Raw genomic sequence first — 12,929 nt, 5'->3', positions numbered from 1 at the left:
CTGCTGTTGCTGTTTATATTTCATACAGTTTGTTCACTGCTGCAGAAGTGCACATTTCAGGGAACTTGACATTAGCTACTGTCTCATTTTCCTTTCATGTGGTTTCTCAGATAAAGAAACTTAGAGAACCAGAGGCTATTGTTTACATATAATGTAACATGTACTGTAATGTGAGATTGGCCCAATATAGACTAAAATAGTGACGAGCGAGCTGTGCCTGGATTTTGAATTATCTTTGTGCTGGTATATCTATGTCTCAGCCGTAACCTCAGTGAAGCCTATCAACTCCAAAAAGCAGAAGAAAACCCTTTTTTGACAGGAGGGGGAATTAAATGAATATTGCATTTGGTAGTTTAGGAACACATCCAGTGGGATAGTTTCTGGATGTGTCTGTTGTTTTTGGGAAACTGCATGAACAATTTGTATGCATTTCTTCTTTTTGAGTCATGTTTCCACCAGAAAGCAATGCACTTTTCTGTGACTTAAATAATTAAATTTGACCAGTTTTCACCCTTAGACCACCTGTCTCTCCTAAACTCTGCAGAGGTACAGATACTGTATTCATGTCAGGGAAATACATTGAAAAACATACGTTGTTATGGTTGTACTGCTCCTGTTCAGAGAAACCGGAGACATGAACACCTTTCTGTGTCAGTATGATTTCAGGTTCATCTAACACTTGCACTATTTAGCCAGATGATGTTTGAGCAGATGTGACACCTCATCATTCTAATGGCTTTACATGCACACAACATAATGACAAAGTCAAAACCACTGTTCAGTAGAAAACACACAACAGGATCTGTGTGTGCAATAAACCTTAACTCATTTATTCTGTGTAGTTCAAATAAGAGCAAAAGTGATAGTAACTTCATGAGTACTATATGTTTTTTTACTTAATTATTAATGTAGCACCTTTTTTAACAAACGTTAAACTACCGCAGCACTCAGTATTAATGTATTTGCATGCTTGCTTGTTTTCTGCTCACCATGGTGGCGTTAAAGTCTATGACACCAACTACAAGACTTCATCCACCCTTAATTCTTAAAGGCTACGGTGTGTTTGCATTTCTTGCTGACATATATGAGTGATAGTTGTTTTGTCATGATGGAGCCCTCAGAGAGCTTGTTGCTGACTTTATCTCATCCCTTCAGTCTCCTGTGCTTAAGACCCAGACAATCACCATCTCAGACGTAACCAACTCCCTGAGAGGAACCGTGACCTACCAGGATGTCCCCTTAGTTCACACTGAGACCAAGACCATTACGTATGAGTCAGCACAGGTGAGGGGAATTCTGGGAATTGTACATGAAACAATATGACTTTACAATGTATCTCCAGGCTCTGATTAAATACAATTGTCTCACCTTGTATGCAAATTTATTTAGAAGCCGTGCTACTCCACGTATTGATGGGCAGAATTTTCACTGTGGAGAACTGGCCTAGCCACAAATGTTGGGCCTTGCCTGACTTGTTAAAATCAGACTAATGGCTTGAGCCATTCACTTGTATAGGATATTAAATTGATGGCTCCTTTCAGTTTGTAGACATAGTCATATATTATGTCCAAAGATTAGTTTTAGGGGCAAGAAATAATAATAAACTGTGGTATAGATTGTGCCTAAGATTTCAGGAATCTGAGTCTAAGTATTGAGGGTGTTTAATGCTGTGAAGTCTCCAAAGCCCTTGAGGCAAATTGTAATATTGGGCTATGTAAATAAACCTGACTTAATTTAATTTTGTAATAATGCCTTACAGGTCAGTATTAACAAACCAATTTCACTGTAAATTAAATCAATACAAACTAAATGGCACACACTAGGCAGCTGTGGCTCAGCAGCTAGAGCAGGTCGTCCTCCTATCCACATGTCAAAGTGTTCTTGTCATCAAACCTTTTATTCCACATTGCTTCCAATTGTCAGGCCAGCTCCTTGCTGACACCATGGTGAGTGGGTGAATACAAGGGAAATTGGAAAAAAAAAATCTAAATCCAGCCACTTGCAATTTAACCATTTATATTTGACCCAGAAACGTACTCTCGCATCTTTTGCCCAGTTACTGATCCAGCCTGTTTTAATTCTATTTACAGTTAACTTTTCAATTTGGTGTCCATACTATACCATAACCACTTTTTGATAAATTATTTTGAAAACTATGAACACATTTTTTCCTAATTTACTACAAAGCCAAAATAGTAGTTTAAAGATGAGCAGTCATCCAAGTACCTCCTTATTTGGATTAAAGAATAAGTAAAGAAGATAACTAATTTGAATGCCATGCGGTGCAATTTTAAGAGATGTTTTGGTTGGTTAGAAAAAGACCCTTGGTTCAATATCCAGCTCCATTTCCAAGATTAGAGTGTTGTTAAAAGTCTTTCACATACACAAATTACACAAATTACAAATCACACATACATATAATAGATACGAGATAATTGGGTGTGTTAAAAATGGATTTATGTGTAATTCTTGTGTAACAATTAAAAGGTGTCTCTCCCACAGCAGGTGGACTGCCTGGCAGAGAGGGACTCAGGGGTGCTGCTGAGTGCCCAAACCATCACCTCCGAGACCATCAGCACCACCACCACCACCCAGATCACCAAGGTACGCTCACTTCACTAACAGGTCCACAGTTGGTCGATACACAGCAATAGAAAAACTGCTAATTCAGCATAGTTTTCCAAACTTTTAACAAATATAAAAGTTAAAAAGTGTGAAGTTGTAGCCCACAGCGTAACTTTCTTTCCTGTTATCATGATAACAACTTGGCACAGAGCCTGGCATTGGTTCCAGTTCGTTACGTTTAATGAACAGACACAACATTTTGAGCAGTTAGTATGTTTCAGCATGTTGCCATTCAAGTTATTATTTTTTTTTAAAGGAGACATTATGTTTTTACCATTTTTTTCTAGTTTGTTATATGTTTTTAGTGTATGTAAAAGGTCTGCAAAATTAAGTTCAAAGTCTGCAGTAAAGGGAGCTCCTGAAGCTCCTGAAACAGCTCGTCAGTACTCCAGCTAATATTCCCAGCTAGTCTGACACCCCCAACAGAGCCAGTTGCAGCAAGAGCGGAGGCCAACACTTCCTACATACACTGAAAGCCATTGACCAATTACAACAGAGTGGGCAAGCTGGCCAATAAGAATAGACTGGGCTTCATTGGGAAGGGGCATGAAACAATAACACAATATTACAGAGAAACCCAATAGTTCCCACAATGAGCAGCACTTGGCGACTGTGGAGGAGAAAGCTTGTATTTCAGCTTGTATCATTTCTCTGATGTAGACGGTGAAAGGAGGGATCTCTGAGACTCGCATTGAGAAACGAATCGTCATTACAGGAGACACTGAAATTGATCATGACAAGGTAAGGAATGTAAATCATGGAAGATGATAAGTATTTCACTGCTCAAGATAAAGGATGCTGTAATAAGGTTTTCCTCAACGCTCTGCAATAAGCAGGCGCTGTAATTGTGTATTGGCTCATTTATACTATATCTGCTTGGAATGCCTACGTACAGCATTGAAGAAGTTGGAATTATTTGTACGCCTAATTTGCCTCTTAGAAATTCAATTCATACATCAAGTAGATCTGTTTTGTGCGCAAGTCATTTTAATTAAACTCATATATTGTGTTCTCCTTAACAATCATGGATTGTTGTCCTTTGTTTATTCCTCAGGCTTTGGCTCAGGCCATTAAAGAGGCAAAAGAGCAGCACCCAGATATGTCTGTTACCAAAGTGGTTGTGCACCAGGAAACCGAGATCACTCCGGAGTAACATAGATCCTTTGGAAGGTGAGTGCATATACCCTGAAGTTTAGGGCCTGAACAAACCATAACTAATCAGTCTTCTCCTTCACCCATTTCTCACCATTCTGACTGAAACCCTGCCACAACGATGTTTCTGTTCATGTAGATAATGTGAAGATCATCAACCCTCCCCACAAAAACACTCATGAACTTATTCTTGGGCAGTACTCCCTTAATGCAGTCTTGACTGTAGAACACTCAGTGGGCATACATTTAGCAGCTATTTAGCATTTCTAGCACCATTAGGATAGCTGTGTTGGGTGTAGCGTATAAAAATAAGATGCAGTGTTCCTAGTTTAACAGCGGCATGACAGGTGTGTTTATAGTATTTGTTGTCTCTGTAAGACAGTGCAGAAAAGTTCAAAAATTAGCGAGTCCACCCAGGTGTCATGATTACATCACTGCTAAATGGAACTGGAAACATCTTACATTACAAACATGGGGAGTAGGGTGACCAGATGAGAATTTGTAAAATTTGGGACAGGGGAGTTAAAATTGTTCTTATTCATGAATAAATACAATTATGATGTGCAGCGTGAATGGACTACTTTAACTACTAGGATAATTATCTGCTCCACTCACCCTTGTTTAATCTAAACACTCACAGCTCTCTCCCTTTTTAGCAACTCGCTTGCTAACTTACATTGGTCTACACGGTTTTATCTGCTCTCCATATCGTAGCTTCGGTAGTTAACACTAGTAGCGCATAGTTCACCACAAACCAGTCCTTGTCTCCAACAAATTCTCCCCGCTAAGCGACACACTGGCTGAGAAAACAATTCTGGTCATTGGCGACTTTATTCTGAGGAACGTGAACTTAGCGAAACCAGCGACCATAGTCAGATGTAATCCTGGGGCCAGAGCAGGTGAAATGGAATAATATTTTAAACCGCTGGCTTAGGATAAACGTAGATATGGTAAAATTGTTATTCACATCGGCAGTAACAACCCCCCGCTTACACCAATCTGAGGTCACATGAGTGAATATTGATTCGGTGTGATCTTATGCAAAAACAATGTCGGACTCTATAGTTTTCTCTGGACCCCTGCCCAACTTGAACAGTGATGACATGTCACACCGCTGGTTGTCGAGGTGGTGTCCACATAACAATGTGGGCTTCATAGATAACTGCCGCACCTTTTGAAGAAAACCTGATCTGATCGGAGTGAGAGACGGCGTTCATCCTACTTCTATTAGAGCAGTCACCCCCACAACACCCCATAGTAACTGTGTCTGCCCCACAACACCCCATAGAAAATGTGTCTGCCCCCCGACCACTTCAACTGTTAAAACCAAAAGTAAATAAGAGGGGTGTGATTCATGCAAATCTTATGAAGTTCAATACAAATCATATAAATGAACTAAAAGTAGAACAATAAAATGTGGATTATTAAATATTAGGTCACTCTTCTAAGTCTTTGTTAGTGAATGATCTGATAACCAATTATCTCATTGATTTATTCTATATGACTGAAACCTGGCTACAGCCAGAAGAATATGTTAGTTTAAATGAATCATCACCTCCCACTTACAGTAATACTCATATTCCTCGGACCACATGCTGAGGAGGAGGGGTAGCAGTAATTTTCCAATCCGACTTATTGCTCAACCCTCGACCTAAACATAGTTTTAACTCATTTGAAACCCTTACTCTTAACCTCATACACCCAAGCTGGAAATCGAAAAAAAAAAATAGTTCTTCTAATTGTTGTATATCGTCCACCTTGCCCTAACTCAGACTTTTCATCTGTTTATAAGTTATTATAGTGGGTGATTTCAACAGTCATGTAGATGTTGCCAACATCTTAGTTCTGCTTTTATTTCACTAATAAGACACAATTAGTTCTATTCAACATGTAAACAAACCTACTCACTGTTTTAATCACACCCTCAACCTCGTTCTGACTTGGCATAGAAATTGAAAATCTAATAATATTTCTTCAAAACTGTCTGTCAGACCATTTTCTAGTTACATTTGAGTTCTCAATATTAACTATACTGAATTTAGAGAAAATTTCTATTACAGCAGAAAACTGTGAGTAAATTCAAGGAAAAAATTCCATCGTTATTTACTCCACTCTCTACTCTAACCCTAACCCTATCAAAACTTTACTCCCAAACAAATTGATGATGTTGTTGATAGTGCAGCAGCCTCACTACGGTCCACACTCGACACTGTGGCACCTCTGAAAAGAAGATAGTAAAAAAGAGGAGGATAGAACCACATATTATTCTTCAATAATAGAGGAAAATAAAAACAACCCCAGGTTCCTCTTCAGCAGTATAAGCTCTACTGAACAGCCTATTCCTCCAACCCCTTGTAGTAATGATTTCATGAGCTTCTTTACAAATAAGATTATTGCCATCAGAGAAACAATGTATCAGATTCATTCCAGTAATAGCACAGATACACTGTACAACACAGTAGCATCAGAACCTGTCAGGTCTCAACCTCACTTCGTAAAGTGCCTTGAGATAATGTATGTTATGATTTGGCGCTATACAAATAAAATTTAAATACAATTTAAATTGAATTTAGTCTGCCATTAGGGAACAAAACAAATGCCTATGTTGTATGTAGGCCAGTGTATAAAGTAGTATCACAACCTTAACATGAAATACTCAAAATAAAATGTCTTTGTTTTCATGAACTCACGTGTCTGTCATGAAAACAAACAAAGAAACACACAGACTGTGCTTTAACTGTCTCATTGAGCACATCCATAAAATACAACATGAAATACTCTGCAAAAATTATTTTTTTCATGAAAGTGATAAAAGTAAACAATGTCCGGGTTGTAACTATAACCATCATAATGTGTAAATCATTATTCGACATTTTTTTCTTTAATTTCATTCGCCAATATCTGTCTGACTATGTCAGATTACTCCTTCGTGTGGCTGCGCAGTGTGCATCTTATAAGGCAGTAGTAATCCATTGATATTTCCCCCCATACTCCTCCCGGTACCTTTTCCCTCCATTTTTTTTCAATGAAACAACATCATAATGATGCCCTCGCAGTAGATGTATTACTACATCTATGTATTTCAGGTGGAGTTGAACCATGTGGAATCAAGATAAGTTGTATTCTGAGCTTCGTGATATTAGTGAAATTTCCCCTGTGAGCTGTGGAGGGCAGAACCAGCCACAGTCTGGAGCCTGACTGTGTAATGAGCTGCCCCCTTACTAAATCAAGCTGAATACATGCAGGTTCTGGTTGCAGAGTCATCACAATCTGTAGCGCACATACGCCTGATGCCATTTTTGTAGTAAATCTGGCCCTGACAGTTTTGCTTCAGGAGAAGCCTAAAGGCAAGACCTCACTGCAATTGTGAAACATTACATTGCTTTAAATTTACCCATAATGAGCCACTGAAGCCACCACCAACTACACAATGACTGGCAACTAGGACAAATAAATAGAATGAAGTAAACATGACGATGGTGATTATTACATACCATCATGTAGATCTCAATTGTGACTCAACGGATATTTAGTCACTACATAATAGTCTGCTACATTACACACAAGTACATACAAGTACCATGAAAATGAAAATGTCTATGTAAGGATGTGGGGGTGTATGCTGACTGTTTGGTCAAATCTGTTTCAACATGAAACAAGATGATTCCGTAAAATTATCTATGTAAAGTAATGGTGCCCATGACACTTTAATTGTAGTCTTGTTTATGTGATGTTAAAGGGACCAGGCTGGGAATCTGGTGCTGTTTAGTTCACTGACAGTCTGGTATGTAAACACAGTGGACCTACCTCCCAGTCTGTCTATGCAGTGGCCTAAAGGCCTTTCAAACCCTCAAGCTGTGTGGCAGACCACACAGCATGACTCCTTTTTTGTCTTGTGGACTTGTATCACCATTTGTCATGTCTCAGTAGTTTCAAATCTACATTTTGCACTTGACCAGTCCAGGGCCCAGTTTTTAAAAAAAATGTAATCTGGATGAAAATGATCCGGATTTGGAAATCCTATGTTTTGCCATTGAGGATCACAAAATCCTACATCATACCTTTGTCCCAGTTTTTCAAAGCAGCATTGGATTGGTTTACCCTTATCCAAGATTACCAAATCCAGATTACTAGTGCTCTCAATGGAACTACATATCACACTGAAGGCTACTAGGTATGTGACAGCAACATGTCAGAGTCACTCCAAGTGTATTTATTTGAAGAAACAAAAAACAACACAGAAAACAATACAAATAACCTTTTCCATTTTGATGTCGTTTTAGCTGTCAGACCCTCATCTAGTCCACAACAAATAAATAAATAGCAAATACAAATTTTAAATGTCAATTAGTTGAAAAATAAAGAACGTTCTTCTTCCTTTGTGGAGACACCAAAGGTTTTAGGAGGTGGATCTGATCTGATTTTGGTTTCCTGTAGTTGGGTGAGAGTGATTTGTTTCTCTGCCTGACGAATCTGTTTCTATTCTTTGTTTTTTATTTAAGAAGTTCAGAATCAGGGACTGTCTGAACATGCAAAAAGGGATGAAATTGTTAGAAACTATTTTAATTGTGTGATTGTAATTGATACAAAGAAATTTAAGATTTGATAATTTTTGTTTGATATTGACAGCTTTTTGGAGGATTATTCAGGGAACAGAATCATATTTACTTTACTACAGTAAATTATGTAAATGATTCTGGGACATTTTTTGGCGTCTCCACCTGGTTCTCATAAACATAAAGTAGACTTGTACTGGTGTATGGGTAGTTGTGTGTGTTGCCAAGATGTACTTTATCTGTTTTTACTATTGGTATCTTCATTCTAATGTCTTTGGCCTGTGATAGCAGTTCATGCCTACTGTTAAGCTGTAGTCAGAGGGAATGCAAATGTTCTAAATTAATGCATTTTGTTATCATGATAAAAGAGATAATATAAAAAGCACCTTTTGTGCTTATTTTCATTTGTCTTTAAGATTGAGATTTATTTATTTGTCACTTCCAAAATACAAGTCACAGCATACATGGGAGGGAAATGCTGTACACCACAGATCAGGGTGCAGGTCACATTTAAAAACAAACATAAGACACAATAAGACACATTATGGTCTACTTTTCTCCGTCTCCACAGGAGGTAGTGGTGTTGCTGGGCTTTCTTGGTAAAGGTTGTGGTTCCAGTCATCAGCGATGTGCACCCCAAGAAACTTGGTGCTGCTGACTTTTTCTACTACAGTCCCATTGATGGTCAGCAAGGGCGTGCAAACGGCAACCTTTTGTGATCTCGACTACCATTTTCATAGTCTTCTCCTGTTAATTCATTCAGCATTTCTTAGGTTTTGGACATAAAATCCTGATTTTGTCTTATCTCACTATGATTTTTTTTGCCATCAGTATCTGTTTGAGTTTAATTTTTGTTTAAATCATCATTTCCTGATGCCATAAATTAGCAGTCAGTCAGTGGCAGTTTTTCCTTGTTTTAAGTAAATATGATAAATAGATTTCTTACAACAAGGCAAAACTGGAGCCCTGTAGCTGATTTTATTAAAAATCATCACTTTTCTGAGCTGCTCCTTTTCTGATTTAATGTCAATGCCAACTCAGCACATCCTCCATGTTTACCTGTTTGTCTGATTTATCATGTTTTACAACACTAAATCCATCAGTCCAAACATGTCATATCATATGCACCACAGAGACAGAAATACTGTTATCAGTCCCCATTTTTTTCCAGTCTCTTCTCCTTTGCTGCTTTTATGGCTTTTTAGCTGCCATCAACGTAACTTGGTAGAAAAATGGTTTACATATTTATATATTTCAGGATCTTAGAGGCCCTAATCCTTCCCCTTCCAGGAAAGATTTTAATGTGAAACATCTGCAGGAAGTGTTAAGCTACAATGTCAACAGTTTAACAATGGTGAAACGACTGCAAAGGGGGAAGCGATGAGTTTATAGTTAACAGTATTTCTGAAGTCTTTTCAGAAGAATGGTGATTATGACACAATGCTTTAGTCGTGCTGTGGAAATGGACATTATTACATACATTAGAATTTGCTGGTGTCCTCATGTGTCTGTTGTGATCTGAAGTTTGCAGGTTTGGCTGTAAAAATTTCAATAACAATATCTTTCCCTTTTTTCCCCCTTCTGTGTCCATCTCTCTCTCAAAACGTTAGACCTCTCAGCTGCCCCCAATTCTCCCTTCTTACTTGTGTCTCCATCACACCATTTTACCTCAGCACCCCCCAGCCATTACACACTAATGCACTGACTTTTCGACGTGGATCACCGTCAATGTTGAACTAAGAACTTTAACCTCCATGAGCATGGAGTTCGGCCTGGAAAGTCATCCGAACATTCCCAAGAACCCTCCCAGTATTCCCCACAATCCCCCTCTTTTTCCACTCACTGCCAAGAGATCAACCACTGGACTGACCCCCGCCCACAAAAAAAAGTTTTTTAAGAAAAAAAAAATAAAGTACAACATTTGTGGAATTTTTCTCTCCAATTTGTCTGGAGATTTTAAGAAAATTCAAGGGCATTTGGTCTTTTAATCTTGAGATTACTGGTACTTTATTTTTCTACAGTTTTTCTTACCATCAGAATTGGTTATCAACAACTTGGAGGTGAAGTGTTTTTTTAACATGTTCCAAAAAGCATCAACAAAAGGTTTGTAGGTGATTTTTCATGAGATTGTACACAATGGGCGATGAGGATCCCTCTCAGATTTTAGCACGGGTTTGGTGTCATTTCTTGTACAGTATATATTTATTTTCCCTCTGAATGTGAAAAAAAAATATTTTTTCAATTCATGTATAAAAATGATTGAGTTTACCAAACCGGGGGGGGGGCAATTACTCCTTTCACCTTGTTTTAAGTTCTGACTTAATTATTTCTTGAGTGATTTATACATCTTTGATTGTTGAGTTGTTCTTGTTGTTATTGTTGTAGAGTTTTCTGTCACTAGAACAGGGCTTTATCAGGACCAAGGAGACAGCAGTGTGATGAAATGAGCTTTTGTGTATTTATTCTCACCCTGTCTTGTTTTTGTGTGTTTTTAGATATACTCAGCACACTTGTATGTAACCTCAAGATTTTGTATTGAGAACATTCCAGTCACCAGATACAGTTTTAGAAATTTCTATAAATTGGTTTCAGCATCTGCTGTGTTTCTGCTTATGTTGTAGTTCTTTTACTGTGCTGTCGTTTTCATTGTGGCACTCCCTTTCCTTTTCCCTTAGAAAAACAAGCCAGCCAATATTTCTAAGTTCTTTCTTGAATGTTAACCCTCATCTAACAATCATAGGAAGACATGTAATAAAATAGCAACATACACAGAAAAAATACACATGTAGACGTTGTCTTATTTTACCTTACTCGGTTTCTACCTGGTGAAAGAAGATGGTAATTTGCAAAGTTTAAATACTTTTTACACTAAAATTGGATGGATGGATGGATAGATAGATAGATACACACAACATACATTATCTTAAGGCACTTTTCATAGTAAGGTTGAGACCTAAAAATTAGGGCTCTCAAACAATACATTTTCTTAATCGCAATTTTTGAATTTGAATTTCAATAACTAATCGCGATTTATGAATTTTTTTTGTCATTTGATAGTTCAAGGCAGTTTGTAAGCCCATATCAACAATGTAAAGCAATTCTTACCAGAGTGTCTTGATTGGGTATCAAATAAACACAAAGAATACATTTCCTTTATGATTTGTATCTGCAGTCAGTGCAGTCAAAAAATTGCAATTGTTATATGGCATATGATGGATCGGCACATGCCAGCCTAACAACGACCCGGGTCTTCTACGATGTTCAGTGGTCTGCATTCATTTGCCACCCACTTAGCAATCGCTATAGTTAACTTGTTAGATGTAGTTTGATCCATATGTCTGCGGCGATTTCCACGCTCTGAAAAACTGCTTTTTGCGAAGCGGCTGTCCGCTAATGTTAGCCTCACTGACATTAGCTGCACATGTATGTTTAGCTTATAGGTAGTAGCGCAAACTGTAAGTACTTTGGAATGTCACAAGTCTTTTAAAGTAAAAAGAGCCATTCAGGATTTCAGTTTTGTTTTTTTTAACCCATCCAGCAAAGGTAACTAGGCTACACAGCTGTACTGTGGCTCATCGCTCGGCTTGAGTAACCAACAAGGGGTGTCTAAGCAGGGAGAAAATAGCTTGGTCTAAACCCATACCAAGATTATTTATTTAAATAGGAAATAAAACACACCCGGCTTTATTATTAGTGTAACTGAGTTACAATTATCTATAGATACACATTGAGATATCCCAGTCAAATAATTTGAAAACCAGTTCAACATAGTGTCACTGACACCTGTAGTTTGCAGACTTTGCAAGAGAAGATGATGATCCACGGCAATGGTTCCCAAACTTTTTCTTCAGGGACCTATATTTTTACTCTAGTATACATTAAAGATCCCCACCACTCCCCATCCAAGTCCACCTAAAAAAGAGGAAAGTAGTCACCTATATAATTTGAAATATCTTCATTATATCATTATTTTCACTGCATACATTTTAAAAAACAGTAGCAGCGTGGAACAATTAACTCTGGGTTTACCCACCATTTCAGGGTGTCACTGTAAACTTTTATTTGCAAATTTCTCACTGCAAATGACACTCAGTTCTAATTTTGTCCATTGCCTCTATGAAGCCAAACTCAATATTACTGTCAGTGTACATCCTCTTTTTCCTTTTGAGAAATTCACCACTCTCTTTAACTTTAAAAAAGAAAAAAACTAAACATGAGGAAGAGACCTACTCTGGCTGCATTGCATACGAAAAGATCCTATCTTGTGCAGAGATGTGCCTGTGTTTTCTGTTTTAAAAATATAACCATCATGAAACAATCAGATTTAAAAAATAAAAATTAATAAAAAACAGTTTTATTTCTCTGATTCAATTATTTGTCCTCACTGACGACGCTCCCTCTCTGCATTCACTCTGTAGCTCCCTTGACCACCGTCTCTCTTTGTCGACATGGAAGAGGGGAAAACTGAAACTGAAAGTGTTCGTTCTGCCCTGAACTTCGACAACATAGCTCACATTACTGACTGATTTTTTTCTGCTCACGTCAAGGTGAGTGGATTAGGACAGATGAGAATTGGGCAGGGCATGTTAATTAAAT

The 12,929-nt window shown here is 37.9% G+C and overlaps 1 protein-coding gene across 12 annotated transcripts in view; it reads left to right on the top strand.

The window, feature by feature from the left end:
- Nucleotides 1-11,111, top strand: part of epb41a (erythrocyte membrane protein band 4.1a) — a 63,288-nt gene extending 52,177 nt beyond the window's left edge. For 11 of the 12 annotated variants that reach the window (XM_035634609.2, XM_035634612.2, XM_035634614.2 and 8 more), the window contains 5 exons: nucleotides 1,156-1,284; nucleotides 2,503-2,604; nucleotides 3,286-3,366; nucleotides 3,680-3,795; nucleotides 9,944-11,111. In XM_035634609.2, coding sequence (XP_035490502.2) covers nucleotides 1,156-1,284; nucleotides 2,503-2,604; nucleotides 3,286-3,366; nucleotides 3,680-3,778 — 411 coding nt within the window. In that variant the 3' untranslated portion in view covers nucleotides 3,779-3,795; nucleotides 9,944-11,111. The other variant, XM_035634606.2, reaches the window with a different exon arrangement.
- The last annotated feature ends 1,818 nt before the right edge of the window (nucleotides 11,112-12,929 follow it).

The sequence above is a fragment of the Scophthalmus maximus genome, chromosome 5, assembly GCF_022379125.1.
Source record: "Scophthalmus maximus strain ysfricsl-2021 chromosome 5, ASM2237912v1, whole genome shotgun sequence".
NCBI lineage: Eukaryota > Metazoa > Chordata > Actinopteri > Pleuronectiformes > Scophthalmidae > Scophthalmus > Scophthalmus maximus.
The sequence above is the reverse complement of the archived record's forward strand: the minus strand, read 5'-3'. Positions and strand labels throughout refer to the sequence as shown.